Raw genomic sequence first — 19,492 nt, 5'->3', positions numbered from 1 at the left:
AAATGAATTTTTACTCTGGATATTCAAACAGATTGTAAGATAGGTTCATATGTGCGTAGCCACAAAGTGAAGCGTAGTAGAGTGCTTTTGAATTCGGATTGTTTAAGAACCCAAAGTTCGCCTACCACTAGACCATCGTCTTGTTGTTTTAAGTTTATTTTTTTTAACGTAAATAAATTATCAAAAATTGGTAAAAAAATTAGGAGAATTAATTACTGACAACATTGTAGCTCATAATTTTAGCTGTTAATTTACGTTTGAGAATCTATTTTACTACATCGAATTGTTTTTTGTTCTATTAACCTACAGAATTAATATAATTTCCGCCTGCTTATGGTTTGGATCCGGTTTATAATTAGACCAAACCGGACTAATGTGATTAAAAGCCCTAGCTAACCAAAGCGTCCAAAACCTTAAACCCTGAAGTTCAACTCATCATCGTTGCTTCACAGAATCAAAAGAAGAACACTAAACCGTTGCCAATGGCTTTCACTTGGTGCGTACGCAGGTCAGCTTCTAGGTTAGCTTCCCTGTGTAGTACCCGGATGGTTCGAGTCAGATCTATCTCCGCCGTTGTTAACAGTCCGTCTCTAGCTCCCACCTCATCTCCGTCTCGTCCTTTTGCCCTTTACTCGACGGCTATTGATCGGATGAGCTCCGAGCAATCGCTTCTCCGCGTGATTGACTCCGAGATCAACACCGCTCTCCAAATCGATGATCCCGATTTGGTAAAGTTTACTCATTTCGCTTTATTTGTTATAAAGGGTATTCGAAAGTTTGCTGCTTTATGCTTCGTATGTGTTAGCATATGAACTTTGCTTGAGTGAATTTCTCTTTACAATGCATTTGCCTTTTGAAAAGTTCTTCACTTTGTGAAACTTTAATCATATTTAGGTCTTTGTAAGCAAGTAGGAGAGATTGTATTTGAGGCAGACTTGCTATAAGATGCTGATGATGTTCTTACCTTTAGTACAAGATAGATTTGTTAGAGTAGGCACCGTGGTTTACTGAGTGGGTCTTTACAATGTATTTTCCTTTGGAGCTTATTGAAAAGTTCTTCACTTTATGAATCTTCAATCATATTGCTGTTATTCCCCCACTGATTGCTTTCCATAGGTATGCTTAAGCATAGATTGTATTTGCCTCAGAAATAGCTAAGTTGCTGATAATATTCTTACCTGTAGTACAAGATATATGTCTATGTTGTTGTTTTTCCCCTTACATTCTATTGGGGGGGTTTTGTTGGGAGTAGGATGAAGAGACGTCTCCTAGAAGCTTCCCCTTATAAAATTACTCTTTACAGTGCATTTGCCTTTGAAGCCTATTTGAAAAGTTCTTCATTTTATGAAATTTTAGTAGTGAATGGCTTTCCAGAGCTTTACTTAAGCAAGTAGCAGAGATTGTATTTGACTCTTGCTGAGAATATTCTTACATTTACAAGATATATGACTGGACTGTTTTTCTTTCTCTTACATTCTATTGGGTGTTTTGTTGGGAGCAGGATGAAGAGATGGCGCCAGGAAGCTTCCCTTTCAAAATTGAAGACAATCCTGGGCATCAGACTGTAACATTGACTAGAGAGTACAAAGGGGAGCATATTAAAGTTGTAGTAAGCATGCCTAGTCTTGACGGTGATGAAAACGACGATGAGGATGATGACGATGATGGTCATAGCAATGGATCTAGTATTCCACTAGTTGTGACTGTCACCAAGAAGAGCGGGCTCAGCCTTGAGTTTAGCTGTATGGCTTTTCCGGATGAGATTGCCATTGATGCTTTATCTGTGAGCAATCAGGGGAGTACTTTGGAGGATAAGTTGGCTAATGAAGGGCCTGATTTCGAGTAAGCTTTTGTGGATATTAAAAGAAAAACTATGTGATAATTGGTAGAATGGTTATATTGCTTTTCGTTTGTGTTTGCAGATGCTTGGACGAGAATCTGAAGAAGACATTCTACAAGTATCTGGAGATCAGAGGAGTGAAAGCAAGCACTACGAACTTCTTGCACCAGTACATGATGAGAAAAGTGAAGAGAGAGTACTTGCTCTGGTTGAAGAATGTTAAGAAGTTTATGGAAGAGTAATAGGTAAGATCAGAAATGTATGAATGAGTTTATGTTCGTTGTTTGCAACATTCATGTGTTTCCCATTTGCAGAATCTTTGAGAGTTTATGGTAATGACTTTTAAGTTCATATGCTACTCTGATTCACAATGCAAATCCAAAGAAATAAAGATAAATTGATAAATAAGAAAGGTGTAGCTTACAAGAGTTCTTCAATCTTACTTATGAGCAAAGACCAAGTGGTAAAAACAGAACAAAGGAACTTATTTTTGGTGCAATCCCTAAACCCTAAATCAAAACCACTTCACTTTATAAGAGAGGGTTTCAACAACAATAATAATAGGATATGATATTAGCAGAGAGGAAACAAAAAGCCCATCCTCTCCTAGTCTCCACAGAAAGACTTCACACAAAGTCTTCTAAGCTTGGATGGGAATGTCTTGATGGGTGTAAGTAATCCCATTGTCTCCATCCACAACTTGTCCTTTTCCTCTCATTATCCTGCAACCACAACCACATTCTTCCTTACAAAACCATTTCACAAACCAAAAAATAAATAAAGAAAAGGTATGAAACCAAAACTGTACCATCTGGTTGTAAGTAGTCCCTCCACTCCCACTGGACCACGAGCATGGATCCTCCCTGTGCTTATCCCCACCTATACACCAAACCAAAACTTGCTTCATCACACTCTTTTCCCTTTTCACCGTTCAATGTATAAGCTTATTTGTATGTCTGTTTCTTACCTCAGCACCAAGTCCAAATCGAAAACCATCAGAGAATCTTGTGCTTGCGTTGTGGAACACAGCAGCGCTGTCCACTTGGCGAAGGAATAGCTCTGCAACTTCGGGATCCTCTGTCACAATACAGTCTGTGTGTGCACTGCTCACAACAACATACAAGACAAAGATAACGAGTGAACATTTCCAGCAAAAGATTACAGCCAATACTGTTGGTTATGTCGAGTATTTTTACCTTCCATGTCGGTGAATGTGATCTATAGCACCATAAACGTCTTCCACAACTTCAACGGTGCACGCCTTGGAACAGTACTCGTGATTGAAAGACCGTGCTTCTGGTAGGTTAAGTATTTTACTTGCCTTTGGTCCACCATACAAAGTGACTCCTGCAGTTTTATTTACCTCATGAGTCTATCTATGTACATGTATCTAGATAGTGTTATGACTTTACCATTGCTCTGCAGAGCAAATATAAGCTCATTGAGCACAGCATTCTGCTCCAGATCCTTATGCACAAGAAGAGTTTCCTGAATAGAGAGAAGATGAAATTAAAAAAAACTGATTACATAACTGAAATCTAGAAGAAAGGTAAAAGTTCTCTTTACCATGGCATTACAAGCTGCTGGATAGTCTAACTTTGCATCAGAAACTATGCGTTTAGCCATATCCACATTACAAGCCTTGTCGACGTATACATGACAGATTCCATCTGTAAATTACACAATTTAAGTTATCATCACCCCCTATCACTAGTCTACTAAAATATTCTATGAAAAAAAAAACAAAGTTGAAGCTGTACCAGCATGACCAAGAACAGGGATTTTTGTAGTGTTTTTGATCTGGGAAACAAGCTTGTTGCTGCCTCTTGGGATCACAAGATCAATAACGTCATCAAGCTGCAGCACAAATGCAAATGGTTTAGTTTAACAATAGATATAAAGACTTGTTTGCAGCAGCTCCAAGTTTGTAAATCTGAATTTACCTTGAGCAAATCAGGAATCTCTTCCCTTGAAGTCACAAGTCCAATGAGTTTACCACCCACAGTCTCTGGAATAGCATCAGTGATCACCTTGTGTAAGATAGCATTTGATCGCCTGGCCTCCTTTCCACCCTTCAATAGAAGACCATTTCCACTCCGGATAGCAAGTGAAGCTATCTGTTTGGTTTGTAAGCAAAAGCAAAGCGTCAGCAAATTTTACATTCAAAGAAGAGAAAGAACATTGACTCTTTAACATACCTGTACAAGTGCATCAGGTCGAGACTCAAAAACAATCAGGAGTACTCCTAACGGGGATGAGGTCTTCTCCAAAACAAGACCATCTGCCACCTGTAAAAGCAATGTTCACAAAGAACAAATAGCATAAACAACCATTACATGTCAACAAGGAGGATCTGTATTAACATGTGTCCTCTAATCACCTCGGTTTTCTTTAGAACACGGCCAATTGGATCTTCCATATCAGCTAGCTTACGAACTGAAGCTGCAAGGCTCGAGATCTGCCAAGAACAGAAAAAAAAAGAAACATTAGTAAACACAAATAGCTCATAAAGAGAGGTCAAATTCGCTTTACCTTTGCAGGTGTCATCACCAAACGAGCCACCAATGACTCTTCAAGTCCAGCTTCTTGTGCTGTAGCCACATCTAACTCATTCTCAGCTCTGATTGTTTTCTCATTTGCTTCAAGAGCATCTGCGATACTATACAGTATCTGCTTCCTATCCTCCGAAGATAAGGCCTGAAGCTTCCTGGAACTTTCCCTCGCAGCTACTGCCATGTCACGAGCAGTAGAATCAGTGATAGGAGCCCATAAACGAGCATCTTGATGGAACAAGGTTCCAACACGCAGTCCTCTAAGGACTTTATCTATGTTCTCAGCTGCATAGCCACTACAAGAAAACAAAAAAAAAAGTATCAATTTGATGAATCTGAACAATCATATCACAGTCTAATCATGTATGATAAGTGTAGAAGGGCCACACACCTGGTTATGATGACAGGGATTCCAGCATAAGCTGCATTCACTGCAGCCTTCACTTTAGCAGTCATGCCTCCTCTTCCTAGTCTTGACTTGTCTCCAAATGTAATCTCATCTTGATGTTTCTCCTTGATGAACGTGTGGATCAGCTTTGAGTTAGGGTCACTTGGAGGGCCAGTGTAAAGACCTTCAACATCACTCAGAAGAATCAGAAGATCTGCTTTCAGCTCCAGCGCCAATAGAGCAGCTAAGCTGTCGTTATCCCAAAAGATGCCAGATGAATCCTACATATAGTGAATGCAATGAAGCTGAACATTAGACTGCAAGATTGAACTAAACTCTCTATTCCACACTTCTTTCGTTTCACAATGACATGTTTTAGCATTTTTACACATATTAAGAAAATATATTAAATTTTGATTATTAATGCATTGTTTTTTTTTGTAAATTAACTATTTTCCACAACTTTTAACAAATAGAAATTTAATAAACACAATTATTATTTTTGAATGTTACAATTTACAGATAACTAATGCATTGAAAGTGTAAAAAAAATGTGTATTTTTGAAACAATTTGTTTTTCTAAAATTTGGATCTTTTCGAAACAGAGAGATTATTAAACAATGAACATCTCATAGGGACAAAAAGATAAGTAAACAAACCTGATAAGGAGCTCTTCTGGTGCTAATAGCATCGTTCTCATTGAAAATAGGAATAACCCTCAAATCAAGCATGGACTTGACAGTTTCATTAAGTTGCTTCCTGAACTCCTTGTCTCTGAAACTACTGTCATTCACCAACAGCTGAGCCGCAGTCACATCCAGCTACCCAAAGAAAGAAAAAAAAAAGCATCAATATTTGGAACTCTACACAACAACAATCTAGAGAACAAGACCATAGTTGTTTTTGCAGTAAAGAAATCACCTGGTCAAACATAGTCTCATAATAAGCCATGAGACTGCTTTGTCCAACACCAGCACAAGCCTTCCCATCTAGTTCATGCTGAGGCTTCTGGAGATCCGCAAAGCTACAATACATAAGGAAACAAACTTCAACCCCCCAAAAACATTTAAAAACATAAACACAAAAAAAAAACATATTTCAATGTTATTTTCCCAAACCATAAGGCAAAATGGTCTCAGCTATTTTTAGTAACCTGCTATTGACTAACTGTCTGTAGCGAAGCCTTTGGCGGCCAAGGCCAACCGCACCTGATGACACCAAGATCACCTCAAATCCATCCGAGTTTAATTCCGCAAGCTGACATTAATATTTTTTTTTTTTACAAATTACATATATTTTTTCACATGTCTTTCATGAAACCTTTTCATAATTTGTGAATAAAAGCAAAAAAAAAAGATTTATTATTACTTAAGAAGTTATACCTGTTCACACAGAGCTCCTAGGCGACCAAGAGCCAATCTTCCACCTTTCCCAGTTACAACAGCTGTTCCAACCTTTGTATATTTACCACAAAATAAATATTAATTACCAGAAAAAAAAAAAAATTCTTAACACGTATCTAATGACATGCAGATTAAGATTCATAAACCTAATTACCAGAGGTTTGATACTTATTATTCAGATTCAAGAAATATTCTGGGTTTATAATTAAATCGTAAAGTATTCATTTTTTTTATTTTCACCAGCCGCAAAAAAGAAACTTTAAAATGAGATTAAGACAGAACTAAACACATGTCCACGACGAACAACACTTCTCAGATCAAACGAACGCCGATAAACACGGTAATAATCAAATCATAATCTGAGAATGTGCTGACGAGAGAGAGACGATACCTTAACGACGATACGCTTGACGTCTTTAGCGAAAGCGCGTGAACGATCTAGCTCCTCCATTGTCCCCGCCTACCAAAACCTCCTCCAAAGGAACGAGTTAAACTCAGTGGTTCGTCAGTGACCGAGTTTAGAGAGAGAACCAAATAATATCTGGTGAGGGAAGTGTGGAGATGAACAAGGAAGAGATGATGGGGTTTATAAACACAACTACAGATCCTGTTACCAAACCACGAGGCGCCACGTGTGAGTATAAGGGTACATTTGGAATTTCAGATACGATTAATGAAGTGGCGTGTGTTGATTGGGTGGTGCAGGTTGAGAGAGATTAGGGTGCGTTGTAGGAGATCTATTACTCGGGTTTGTGGGTATTTTCGGTAATTAAAAAATCGGGGGCTGAGGAAGCGCCGTGAGCAAACGCAAACGGAGATCAGAAGAGGACAAGCGAAAAGCGGACAGCAATGCAATTTTAGATGACGTTTAGTGATAAAAAGAAATAAAATCGTAATCTTCTTTTTTATATGCGGCGCCACAACATTTTTAAATCATTTATCTTATATATTAAAACAGAAGTCACAACTTTGATTCATGTGTGATTTTTTTTAAAATGAACCCTCACTAGAAATTAGTTATAATTCATTTATTACTAATAATATGAATTTATAATATATCATTCCTAATATAACATCCACTCCTAAAAATCCGGATGGGTTAACAACCTCACCTTGATTCATGTGTGATATTTTTATTCGGATCATCATTTAAAATTTGTATTGAATGTATTTCCTTAATGCTAATATATAATTTTTAACTACTTAAATCATAATATAATTTGATATCTTTTAATTTAAATATATATATATATATATATATATATATATTTAATTTTCTTAACAAATGTGTTGAAAAACATTATAACAATATTTTAATTATCAAAAATTGTATTGTATATAAATATTTTCACTAATTTTGTAATTCGTAATGAACTTAATGTTATTATACATTAATATATATATATATATACTCAGTTATATTTTATAAAATGAAAAAAATTATATCAAATTTTACTATTTTATAGTTATATCTATCATTTTAAAATAAAACATTGTATTTAACTAAATATCATAAAATTATTTTAAACTGATAAATTAATATATTTTATTTTCACAAACATTAAAAATTTATGCTAGAAATATAATATGTTAGTAGAACGGGTTAATTCACGTATAAATTTAACTTATCTTAAACTTTTATATATATATATATAGTTATTATCTTAAATGAATAAACATAAAAAAATATTGATAAAGAAAATCTAGCGCTTTGAATTACGGATCAGGATCATAATAATTAAATAAAAATAATTTTAAAATATATATAAGAAAAAATACCAAATATATGTGATGATTTAAAATAATCAATTAACTTACAGCATGAAAACTATCAAATTGTTATATATTCAAATTATTATATATAAACATTTAAATATATAAGTAACTTTATAAATATATTCTAATTATGTAAAATATATATAAAAACATGAAAATTAGTACCCGCACGGTTGTGCGGATCCAAATCTAGTTAATATTTAATATAGTAATTTTGTATTATGGTCCACATAAGAGGGCAATGATTAACTATAGGGATGTAAAATGTATTTAAAATAACACAAAATTATTTTCCAGTTAAATATTTATCAGCCATTTTTAACTGAAAATACATATATAAATATTATTTTTTTTTGATTGGAAATTTTTCTTTCTCTCAACCTATTTAGAAAATATATTTATATTCTTTGTTAAGAAAAATCAATGAAATTAAATAGAATGTAAATCTTTCAAATTCACATAGAAACTATCTATTTATTCCTGTAGAATAAAGTAGCTTTGAAGATATTTCTCTTGACTACAAGATTTTTGTTATTTTCCATTATATCATTGTATCATTCCTATATGTTCATTGTATAATTCCTATATGTACCTAAAGTTGTATTTTAATTATCAGTAATGACTTGTGAGATGGTGTCCTGCAAACCTGTAAATAAATAAATTAATACATAAATAACATATAAGCTAATTGTTGGGTTATTCAATGTGATACATTCGTTCATATTTGCTTCATTTTGATATTTAATACACACATTAATAAATACCACCTGAAATACTTTGGTAAACCATTTAAAAAATGTATTTCAATAAATTTTTGAAAAATTACGATGTTAACTTCAAAGTAATTAAATTCTGTGTTGACTAATATAGTAACTAAACCCTGCATTCAAGCTTTAAAATCCCCTATATATTATTTGAGAAGCATTACAACATTATTTTGTAGCCACTTGTCATCACTAGAATGATTCTTAGAATCCTTAGAGAAATAGTTTGGTCCATCTAAATATATAATAAGCTTTTTATTAAACTAACCATAAATACATTATTAATGTGATTTACTATTTCCTTAAATAAAATTACGGAATTTCCTAAAGTGGCTAAAGTATATATGACAATTAATGATTTTGAATAATAAAGATTTAATAAAAATGAAGGTATCTAATATTTGTATAATTTTAAACTATTAAAATAAATTAAACAATCATATTAACCATATAATAAAAATGAAATTTTTTCTTTATATGTTATATTTTCAATTTTTAAAAACGAGTATAAACTACCAAAACTGTTAAAAGTCTCATATTCAAATTTTGTGATCCATGATTTATTTTTTTTGTTAGGACATGATACAAATGATTAAAAAATCATATAAGTCGAAAGTCTCATTTAATAAGTATTAAAAATAAAAATATATATATATATCATTTTAAATTAAATTATATGCCATATAAAAATGCATAAATATCTTAATTTTGATATTTACTTTGGACAAATTTTTTTGATGAAAAATTTGAAAAAATATTATAAATTACTTAAACTATTAATTCTATAGTGAAAATTTTGTTATTAGTAATTTTTTTTTTGCTATAACAAATACAAAAAACATATGAGTAGAAAGTATCATTTAATAAATATTAATATTAAAATATACTATATATATGTTACTATCACTTAAATTTAATTATATACCTTATCAAATAGAAAAAAAATATTTTTTAGATTAATAAACTTTTATTTATATCTTCGCACCAATTTAATTATATAAGTAATAGTTAGTGACTTTTTAATTATTAAATATATATTTATTATTTCATAATATGTTAGAAACATATAATATATAAAATAATATATATATATATAATGTTCATCCCGCGCAAGGCGCGGGTCTTAACCTAGTGTCGATTATTCAAAATCACTATCGCCATATATGTACATTAAATTTTTTATTCTTCCTCTACTGATAGAAAAAAACTAGCAACTAATAAAATTAATTACATGTTCTATTACGTAAAACGAATAAATACACGATCAGTGTCAAAAGTTAACATAAGGTCGAGGTCTCTGAGCGCTAGTTAAATTTTGCATTATGTGCCTTTCGTTTGACAAGACATAGTAGTCGAAGCTTTGTTCAGATGCAAGTGTGTCTTCTAACCACTATACAACTTTTTGTCTTTGTGAAAGCTTAATAAAGGTTATAGGTCCTGGTTTTCGTGGATGCGCTCTGTATGTTTAACTTTAAATGTTTACATGTATATTGATCCGTGTAAAGATTGTAATTAGTTTCGACCATTTAACCAAGTTGCTTTGGTCTAGTGGTAAAGGAGTTCCAGCTGGAGTGCTCGCCCCTGGGTTCGAGCCTTTGCCACTGCGGAATTTACATATGGGCTGCAGCATCCGAGACCGAAGACCGTTACACGGTGAGCCACCTGGTGACCTTCGAGCCCATGCTCACTTCGATCTCTAGTCTGGACCACCACGGTGGAGCCAGGATACTCGGTTAGCAAAAAAAAAAAAAAGATTGTATAATGGATCGTACGTCTTGCCTTTAAAATCTCTGATTAATCCACGTATTCTCATTCTTTAGTTGAAATTCGCATACTTCTAAGTACAATAACATAAATATGTTTTAATATATACGGTATGATAATTAGTTGTATATGTTGTTTGTCATTGAGTGTACGACTGGTTCATACAGTTATTTTTATGCTACACTACAAGATCGTTGTAGCTTTGAGTCGAGGACACAAAATGATTAACTTATTCTTTTGTGAATAACAAAAGTTTGATGTTCTCATCCATTTGAAATCGACTTATGAACTATAGGGCTGATTAATACTATTTATTACAAAATGTATAACTTATTGATTATTTATGTTTGCCGGTTAAGAATATAAAGTAATTAACTAATTATTAACTGGAGGCAGTCGCATTTTTGAATGTTAGATATTGTTTTTTTGGTCAAACATTCATTCATAATTCAAAATAAACAGAGTTACTCCATTAGAGGAGGAGAGTTTACAAACAAGCGTAGGCCTGATTTGGCTAAATCGTCCGCACATACATTTGAAGCTCGAGGCGTAAAAGCAAATGAAACAGATAAAAGGGAACTACTCAACACGCGGATGTCGTGGAGGATCCTTTGGAGCTCAGTGACAGAGGAATCTGTGGTGAGCAGAGAGATGAGACTACTAGAGTCTGAGAGGCACCTCAGATTGAGGAAACCTAAGTGGATTGCAGCCGAGATCGCAGTCTTAAGTGCTAGAGCTTCTGCCATTAGGGCGGAATTGACATAGCCCCTTGCACCAGAACCTTGCGCCCGAAGCAAACCCGCCTTGTCTTTGAAAGCCCATCCCAACCCGCATTTTTTCGAACCTGCATCCCAAGCACCATCTGTAAAACAGAGTAAGACAGAGGGATCGTTGCATATACTCGGTGGGGGGGCTATGTTAGTCGTAGGTTTTTGCGAGCTGAGTGGTTGAGCCCAGCTCCATTCTTGTGCATCTCGGATAGCTTTGTTGAGGACCTCCAGCTCTGAATAATTCTTGTCTTCGAACAGGAGCTGGTTTCTGCTAGTCCATAGGTTCCATAATATCCAGGGGTAAAGCGGCTGCGAGACTCCCGAAGGAGGAAGATTGATAATGCGTTTACCTCTTTCAAGAAGTTGTAAGATTGATGCAGTGGAGGCGAGGGGCTTTTGTAGAGCGGGCAAGAGATCCCACACTTTTGCAGCAAACATGCATTGAAAGAACGCATGGATTTCACTCTCTCTTCCACCACACCGCTTGCACTCCCCAGTGACAATAATGCCTCGTCGTACCAGAGCGTCACCCACTGGTAAGGCTTTGTGTGATAGTTTCCATAGAAAGAGCTTTAGCTTAGGTGAAGTTGCTATGCTCCAGACACACGTTTTCCAGTTAAAATGGTGAAGAGCCTCTTCTGATTCTTGGCCATTGCCCTGTAATTTTGCCAGCGCATAACCCGACTTTGTGGAATATGATCCCGACTTCTCAGGCAGCCACACTAAGGTATCTTGCATCTCAAAAGCACTAGGCTGTAACAGTCGGATTGTGTCCTCATACTGAGGTAGGTGGGCTCGTATGGCACTAACATTCCACTCTCCCGTTGAGGGGAGAATGAGGTCTTGCACCGTCAGATCTTGCTCTTGGAAATTTGGAGGCCCCATGGGGCGTGATATTTCGCCTGTTGAGAGCCAATTTTCGCTCCACACATTGATGTCCTTTCCTGTACCCACTGCCCAGCCTAAGCCCCTCTTAATAACTTCTCGGCCAGCTAGAATTCCCCTCCAACCATGTGACATGGCACCCGAGGAAGAGCAGGAGAGGAGATCATTCTGTCGACAGTACTTTTCTAGGAGGATCTGGCCAAGTAGTGAATCAGGATGTTTGAGTAAACGCCAAGCGAGCTTTGCTAGGAGAGCATCATTGAAATGTTCAATGTCGCGAAAGCCTAGTCCCCCAGCGTTTTTCGGCAACGTGAGCTTTTCCCATGATACCCAACAAAGTCGTCTTATTTCCGGTTTGAGATCCCACCAAAACCGAGTCAAGACGGATTGTATCTGTTTACAGAGGGACTGTGGAAGCTTAAAACATGACATCGCATACGACGGCATCGCAGCTAGAACGGATTTTAGCAAAACTAATTTTCCAGCCCCCGAGAGAAGTTTTGAGCTCCAGCTATGAGCCCTTTGCCGGATCCGGTCAACTATCATGGAGAAAATATCCCGCTTCTTTCTACCAAAGTGTTCCGGTAAACCAAGGTACTTTCCGATGCCACCTTCACTCGCAATCCCAAGGGCATTCTTCACATTGACTTTGGTGGCCGGGAGCGTTTTAGAGGAGAAAGTAATCGCAGACTTGGTCCGGTTAATGCATTGTCCGGAGGCCGCTTCATAACGGTTAAGGATGGACATCAGTTCAGTGCAGCTATCTCTGTCCGATCTACAGAAAAACATCGTATCATCGGCGAACAAGAGATGGTTTATCGCCGGAGATCCGCGAGCCTCTTGCCGTTGCGCGCCCAGTTCTGAAAGTTTGTTCCAGAAGGCTGCTCTTTACTCTTTGCGGGGTGCTCCATAGACATACGAGACAAAAAAGGTTTTATTATGATTTGTGATACAAGTGTCGATAATGTTGGGTGATGAGTACAACACATCGAGGAGAACACTTGATTTCCAGGAGAGTGCGAGTCCTCCACTGAGCCCATCGGGAGGGACCGTAAAATGATTGGAGTACGCAGAACTTCTAAAAGTGTTGAGGTCAGCTTCATCTTGGTTCTTTGTCTCCATAAGGAACATGATGTCGGGGGAGAGTTTAGTTCGTATCTCCCGGAGCCTGCGAACTGTCAGTGGGTTCCTTATGCCCTGACAGTTCCAGCTCACACTCGCTAAGGAAGAGAGTCTGGAGCTGTCCGAAAACCCGTCTTCTTCTTCTTTGTTATGGCGGGAATCAAGACAGCTGCTGGTTGTGAGGATGCTTTCCCCTTTCCTTTAGCTTTGGAGTCATGTCTCACTTAGACTTGGACCTCTCCCACCCTCTGTGTCCCTTCCGTCTACGCGAATGACTCTGAGAGGAACTGAGAAGAAAAAGATCGCAAAAACACCAACTAAGAAGAGAGCGGTCCGCAGCCCGGCCCAAGGCATCAGCCTCAACAGACGTCGTGTAGCTAAAACACAGAGCTCCCCAAAGCGTAAACTGATACTCGAATGTTAGATATTGTTTTCTTTAAATAGAGTGAAAAGATGTGAAAAATTCAATATATTAGCTACGTTCCAGTGTATATATATCTAACATGATAATGTATCTAGCTACTGTATAAAAATAGACTATGGCCAATCCAATTGCCATAGATTAATAATCTAACATGATAAAATTATATTGATTATGGCCAGTCCGATTTCTTTAGACTAATATGATAATGAATATGAGTGCCCTTATCGAGATTCTCCAGATAATTAACGTGCACACTGCCAAGTATATTTAAACATCAAACATTTCATTGGCCTTTTAAGAAGCCAATGATCATTAGTGATAGATTCAGATGGATCAAATTTGACATTTTAAATGTTACTAGAGATTTTCCCGGGCTACGCCCAGGGTATTCATATAGTTTTTAGTTAACTTAAAAAGTTGACACTTATATATAACCATATTTCGTGAATATATAATACAATCGATTTTAAACTATTAAATTGGTATATATTTTAAAATTTGTTTGTATTTATTCATCGATTTGTGTCTAACAAATTTAAAATAATTTGAACTCACAATTTTTGTTTCTTATTACTGGAAATCATATATAGGATGATAAGTAGGATGAGTAAAAACTAACTAAACCTAGTTATGATTTAAATACATTTTTTTTAGTTTTGTGTAAATAAATTGTAAAATTTACAATTCGTTTAAACTTTATTTTGACTTTAAAATCACTGAGTTCTTTCTTTTTGTCATCAATTTAACAGACTCAATTTTTTTTTTTTGAACACAACTTAACAGACTCAACTAATCATTGAATTATAATACCAACTTGAACATGCCAAAAAAAATAATAATAATAATACCAACTTGAACAGTTTTATAATAGAAATAAAATTGAATCAAAAATTGATCTACACATACAAATAATATCATTGTCCACCCCAAACCAAACTATAGAACAAAGTTTTTACACAAATCTACCCGAACTTGATATTTAAATCATACAAACCAACAATAACTCTAAACTAAGAATTTTGGCCTCTTCTCAAAAATCTTAGTCTTTTCTTTTATGGAACCTCATAGAATACATAAATTGATTCTCAATTGCAGATTGATGCATTTCCCCAGTTTTTTTTGCAGCTCCTTTGGTCTATTTTCGCCCTCTCCAATTTTTTTCTCAGCTTCTTAATCTCATCGCTTGACCATTTCAGAACATCATATGCTCTCTTCCGCTTTTCAAGTCTTTCGCTCCAGCGTCTTCGCCGTTTCTCTCAGCTATGTCTCAATCTGGACAACAGTAAAAGAAAAACAAAAAAAAAAACTAAATATGAACTAACAAACGTGGCTTTTAGCTCATGAACAATGTTTAAGGAACACCGCAAAGAGTAAGGGATGCCTAAAAACCCATTACATAACATAAACAACACAATGCAATCTACTGATTCTTTAAATGTACTGACAAATAAAGCACAACCACATACCATGGCACCTTCAGGGAGAGCAGAAATTAACAATGAAGTCAATTTTATGACAGAAATTACCATCTCTGTGATGCGGTTAAGCTGCCTCTCATACGATATCTTTGTTTGTTTCTTCAGCTCAGAAATCTCACTCATTGAAGAACCCTTGAGCAATCCAACCTCCTTTTCGGGTCATGTAGCTTGATAGCCTCTTCCTGAGATCACAAATTATAATAAGCATTCTCTGCTTCAAAACAGATAAATGAATAAACCGAGAAAAATATTTCACCCCTTGATACAAAGAATTGATGAAAAAATCATACCCATTGCTGAAATACGCTATTGCCAATGTAAGCTCCAACTCGATGGCTTTGTACGCATCTGCAACATCTTCTACTCATGGAAAGCGACAAAAGATCAGATGTCAGATCCAAGAATCGAACAGAGGTTCAGATGAAACCCGCCAGATTACAACGTTTGAGGACACCTTTATAAAACATGGAGTAAAGATGCATATATAGTCCTTTTCTAAGGAACACAACAGTTCAACCTTTATACTGATCATATGAGTGGTCATAAGTGGATGGGACGGCCAATAACTTAAATCAATGAATCATTTGGAGAAGGTTAAGGCGAAACTCAAGCACATAGCTCTCCTCTTTTACATCTGGTACATCTTCAATGGAAACTGCAGGAATCTGATAGTTAATTTTGATTTTCCTCTTACTTTTTTAAAAAATGGGTGAACTTGGCTAAAGAATTAATCACCTTCTTCTTCTTCATCCATCTTGTGAAATTTAAAAGTCTGATCATTTATCTCCCTGACTTCATCAATGATTTTTTCTTCTTCAGATCCTTCAATAAACAAATCAAAGTAAGTATCAATGAAATCTTAAAAATCTCATAATCCTGCATGAACAAAAAAAAGAAGAAGAAGAAGGTGATTACGGAGTGTATGGAGCCAATTGAAGAGTAGTTTCTTGTTGTCATCATGAACGTATGTAGAGGGTTGAAGTTGGGTTCCTTGTTGATTTGACTTAATTATGATTTTGGCTTCTGTTTTGTATCTCGACTAACAAAAGAGTATTTGTGTGGTGACCTTATAACAAAATTGTGTCCCTTGTGATGTAGAAGAAGGTGAAGATAAATTGAACAGAAGGTCGTGGGAATGTCTGAATGACCTCATCATGGGCGATTGAAAGTAATGTGCCACTGAATCGTTGTTACCGCAGAAGAAGAGAGTCGAGATCGTTTTCTTCACTGTCTCAGGGAACAAAAGCGGTGGACTTCCCGTTTGGTTTAGCAGTCGCGGAGGAGGCGATGAAGGTATGTGATGAAACGGATTTGGAGAGAAGAGTAATGGAAGAGGTGGAAGGCTAAAGGTGAAAGAAGAACGGCGGAATCATCAAAGAGAGAAGAGAGAATGAGTCGACGTAAGGAGAAGAAGCCCAAAACAAAATAAGAAAAGTTAAAATAGAAACCCAATACAAAACACGAAGCTCAAATCAATATTATAGAGAGATGACATGGATGATTGCTGCAATATTAGTGGCTGATTTTCTGATCCTAGGTGACATATCTCATAGGGTTTGTTATTCTGCTTTTAGTATAGTATAGATGACTGGGTGTTCAAAAAAAAAAATGTTATGACTGGAAATAAAACAATATGCTTCCCATGTAGTACACCGGTTAATTTCAATATAACTCATTCATAAAAAACAATACGATGTAAATTACATATGTGATTTAAACAATCGCATTTGATGGGATAAAAATGCATGAGACTGAAATATTTCATTGGTGATTGAGCTTTCAATAAATGTGTAGCAAATAAAATCTCACATTTTCTAACATAATGTGAATGATTTTATTTTTGCTTGCGCTACAAAAACTTAGCGAATTGAATTTCCCTCTCAGTCAAAGCCTCGAAGCCATTGTTCCAAGTTCCAACAGTTATCTTAACGAATTGAATTTCCCTCTCAATTTTACTAATTTCTTTCAATTTCTAAGTTTTACTTTCTGTAATTTTCATATTCGATCGTTAGGCTTCTCGTTAATGGAGAATACGAAACAAATAAAACAAATGCAACGGAAGAGAGGCACGTGGTTTGATGCGATTAGGGTCTCAGATGTCTGATTGTTTGTGGGGAATCATTGGTCATATGTGCATGTGCACTCTTCTTAGCGTTTAGGTCCACCAACTCCAATATTTTATTCAAATAATAAGATTTCATTTTGTAATTTTCTGTGTTTAAATTTTAGTAAATTTGAACTAATAATCTCATTTGTAACCAACGACATATCATTTTCAGGGATAATTATTAGACATTCACATTTAGACTCAAGTATGCATACACAGCAACAGCAGCACATGTGTATATAAGCATATAACATTGTAAAAGAAAGATGCGATTTTAATTATTTAGGTATACAAAATGACGAAGAAGTAGTAAGTAATGAATACATTTTATATTGGAGAAGCATGATTCGTAAACGAATGCTCTTTGATTATAAATTAAAACTGGTATAGGTTATGTGATATTTTTTTTTTGGGTTATGTGATATTTTTTTTTGATAACCCGTAAGTGTGCGGTGAAAGATAGAAAAGCCTTTGGTAGTTTTGCATAATTACGTGGACAAAAAGGTTTCAAAATGGTCGGAAATGGAACTTTTATTTGTTAGCATTTTCGGTAAATGATACGAAGTGATGTTAATGTCTAATAACTAGTACAATTTTTTTTCTTTATTGCATGAAACTAATCCACGTATGTGTTTTCCAATATATAGTAGGATGAGATTGAAATGCAGACCGATGAAATGATATATGGCGTCAATACAAAATTGAGAAGGCACAAATATTGTAGTGGACCTTTTATCTTTACGACCTTTGATTATATATACAACACATACATAAATCGAACGTAGTCATATATTCGAACAAAACATTATATCGCCTCAAAAATCTTATGGGTTCTGTTCAATTTTTAAAAATATTATCACGGGTGATGTTCAAATGAATCTCGTCCAAAATAGTCGGTTGAGAAAGCGCATATTCTTTTAAGTTATTAGGATAACCACTAAAAGGAGAAGGACATTGTCATGACCAGTGGCGGAGGGAGAAAATTCTTTCACATGGGTCAATTTAATATAAGTGTATCTTGTATGGGTCACTAAACCAATTTCATCAAAATTTTCTTTACAAAATACAAAGAATTTTTTTAACAAATCAAAGTTCACATGGGTCATATGACCACCATGGTTCTATGCTGGCTCCGCCACTGGTCATGACAAGAATATATGGCTACAATGTTTTTGTGGGTACAATCCAATTTCAATTGACCTGTATGGATTTAATTCACGAGAGAGAAAGTAAACACACTTGTAAAACTAGGACACGTATCTAGTTGGGGCACATGTAGAGAGTCGAACATGGAGCTATAGATAGACAGGTTCCAAACTTGAAGACTCGGTATTTACCCAAAAAACAAACTTCACGGCTCTACGTAGTAATTAGAGCTAGAGAGGCTCACGCTACTACCCCAAAAAAACAAAGATAACGTAGCAATGCAAAGTTTGTGGTAGATAGAACTTTTTTTTTGGTAGATAGAACTTAGCAAACAAACAAACATATTTGTGATAGAATGATCAAATATGATCTTCGTTAGAGAATGAGTTTACAGCAATTAATTATGGTTAAAACTGAAGTTTAACGATTATATATCATATATACTGTGATAATATTAACTCAAACACAAAAAATGGTGGAATGTGTCCTCGATTTATAGTGTAGGAATATTATGTGTAAATCGAATCATTTCATATATAATTACATTTCCAGTGATTACAAGGAGCTGGTCAATTTTGTCTTATCTCTTATAGCGAAATAAGAGCCAAAATTATGATTTATATAACAAAAAGTCTTTCAAAATGGGTCCAACCACTTGTCAATTATTCATATATTCTTCTAAGTTTCGTCACATATATCTCCCAGCTTTTAGCATATGATCATATAACGCTTGAAACCAACGGTTTCTCTACACCAGTTGTCGCATACATATATATAATATGTGGATATACCAAAATAAAACATATACTCCATGAAATAAATTGATAATAAAGGAAGAACCGTCAAAACTCACATGCTGATGAAATTAAAATTTGTGGACACGAGAATCCTAACCAGGCACGAAAAATATGATTACAAATCAATACTTAGAAAAATGTCAGTTTTATTACTTAGAAAAATATTTTAGTTAATTTGGCTCTTAAGGTACCAGAGAGATGTACAAACTAAACGGCTTAACCCTTACTTTAACTGTTACAAAAGACATGCTATTTAAATACTCAAAATGATTACTT

The 19,492-nt window shown here is 35.2% G+C and overlaps 2 protein-coding genes and 1 long non-coding RNA gene across 4 annotated transcripts; 1 reads left to right on the top strand and 2 right to left on the bottom strand.

Moving 5' to 3' along the window:
* Nucleotides 1-413: 413 nt before the first annotated feature.
* On the top strand, nt 414-2,247 carry LOC106451023 (uncharacterized protein At2g39795, mitochondrial-like). The gene is made up of 3 exons (XM_048780483.1): nt 414-728; nt 1,502-1,842; nt 1,923-2,247. The coding sequence occupies exons 1-3, from the start codon at nt 483-485 to the stop codon at nt 2,080-2,082; spliced, it is 747 nt and encodes a 248-aa protein (XP_048636440.1). The 5' UTR covers nt 414-482; the 3' UTR covers nt 2,083-2,247.
* Nucleotides 2,220-6,801, bottom strand: LOC106451021 (delta-1-pyrroline-5-carboxylate synthase A). Of its 2 annotated transcripts, XM_013892872.3 has the most exons (17): nt 6,575-6,801; nt 6,163-6,234; nt 5,934-6,037; nt 5,702-5,804; nt 5,440-5,601; nt 4,784-5,061; nt 4,373-4,688; nt 4,221-4,298; nt 4,039-4,128; nt 3,784-3,957; nt 3,601-3,697; nt 3,407-3,510; nt 3,253-3,328; nt 3,037-3,187; nt 2,808-2,943; nt 2,649-2,719; nt 2,220-2,562 (listed from the first exon to the last, which is right to left on the bottom strand). In XM_013892872.3, exons 1-17 carry the CDS (start codon nt 6,632-6,634, stop codon nt 2,481-2,483), a joined length of 2,154 nt encoding a protein of 717 aa, XP_013748326.2. In that variant the 5' UTR covers nt 6,635-6,801; the 3' UTR covers nt 2,220-2,480. The 2 variants fall into 2 exon arrangements, with proteins under 2 accessions (XP_013748326.2, XP_022574878.2); XM_022719157.2 differs by lacking the exon at nt 5,934-6,037 and having other exon boundaries at nt 6,575-6,741.
* Nucleotides 6,802-14,530: 7,729 nt separating this feature from the next.
* Nucleotides 14,531-17,211, bottom strand: LOC125609260. The gene is made up of 5 exons (XR_007339669.1): nt 16,082-17,211; nt 15,902-15,988; nt 15,457-15,821; nt 15,215-15,348; nt 14,531-14,960 (listed from the first exon to the last, which is right to left on the bottom strand). It is a non-coding gene; the product is annotated as an uncharacterized LOC125609260 (long non-coding RNA).
* Nucleotides 17,212-19,492: the final 2,281 nt, after the last annotated feature.

The sequence above is a fragment of the Brassica napus genome, chromosome A5, assembly GCF_020379485.1.
Source record: "Brassica napus cultivar Da-Ae chromosome A5, Da-Ae, whole genome shotgun sequence".
NCBI lineage: Eukaryota > Viridiplantae > Streptophyta > Magnoliopsida > Brassicales > Brassicaceae > Brassica > Brassica napus.
Note: the sequence above shows the minus strand (reverse complement) of the source record. Positions and strands in the feature narration are given on the sequence as shown.

Bases quoted from the DNA above. Each gene is read 5' to 3' on its own strand.
- LOC106451023 (XM_048780483.1), top strand. From the start codon at position 483: ATGGCTTTCACTTGGTGCGTACGCAGGTCAGCTTCTAGGTTAGCTTCC. The intron at 729-1,501 runs GTAAAGTTTACT...TGTTGGGAGCAG, and splicing joins AAATCGATGATCCCGATTTG to GATGAAGAGATGGCGCCAGG. The intron at 1,843-1,922 runs GTAAGCTTTTGT...TTGTGTTTGCAG, and splicing joins AATGAAGGGCCTGATTTCGA to ATGCTTGGACGAGAATCTGA.
- LOC106451021 (XM_013892872.3), bottom strand. From the start codon at position 6,634: ATGGAGGAGCTAGATCGTTCACGCGCTTTCGCTAAAGACGTCAAGCGT. The intron at 4,689-4,783 runs GTGTGTGGCCCT...GTTTTCTTGTAG, and splicing joins ATCCCTGTCATCATAACCAG to TGGCTATGCAGCTGAGAACA. The intron at 2,720-2,807 runs GTAAGAAACAGA...TTTGGTGTATAG, and splicing joins GATTTGGACTTGGTGCTGAG to GTGGGGATAAGCACAGGGAG.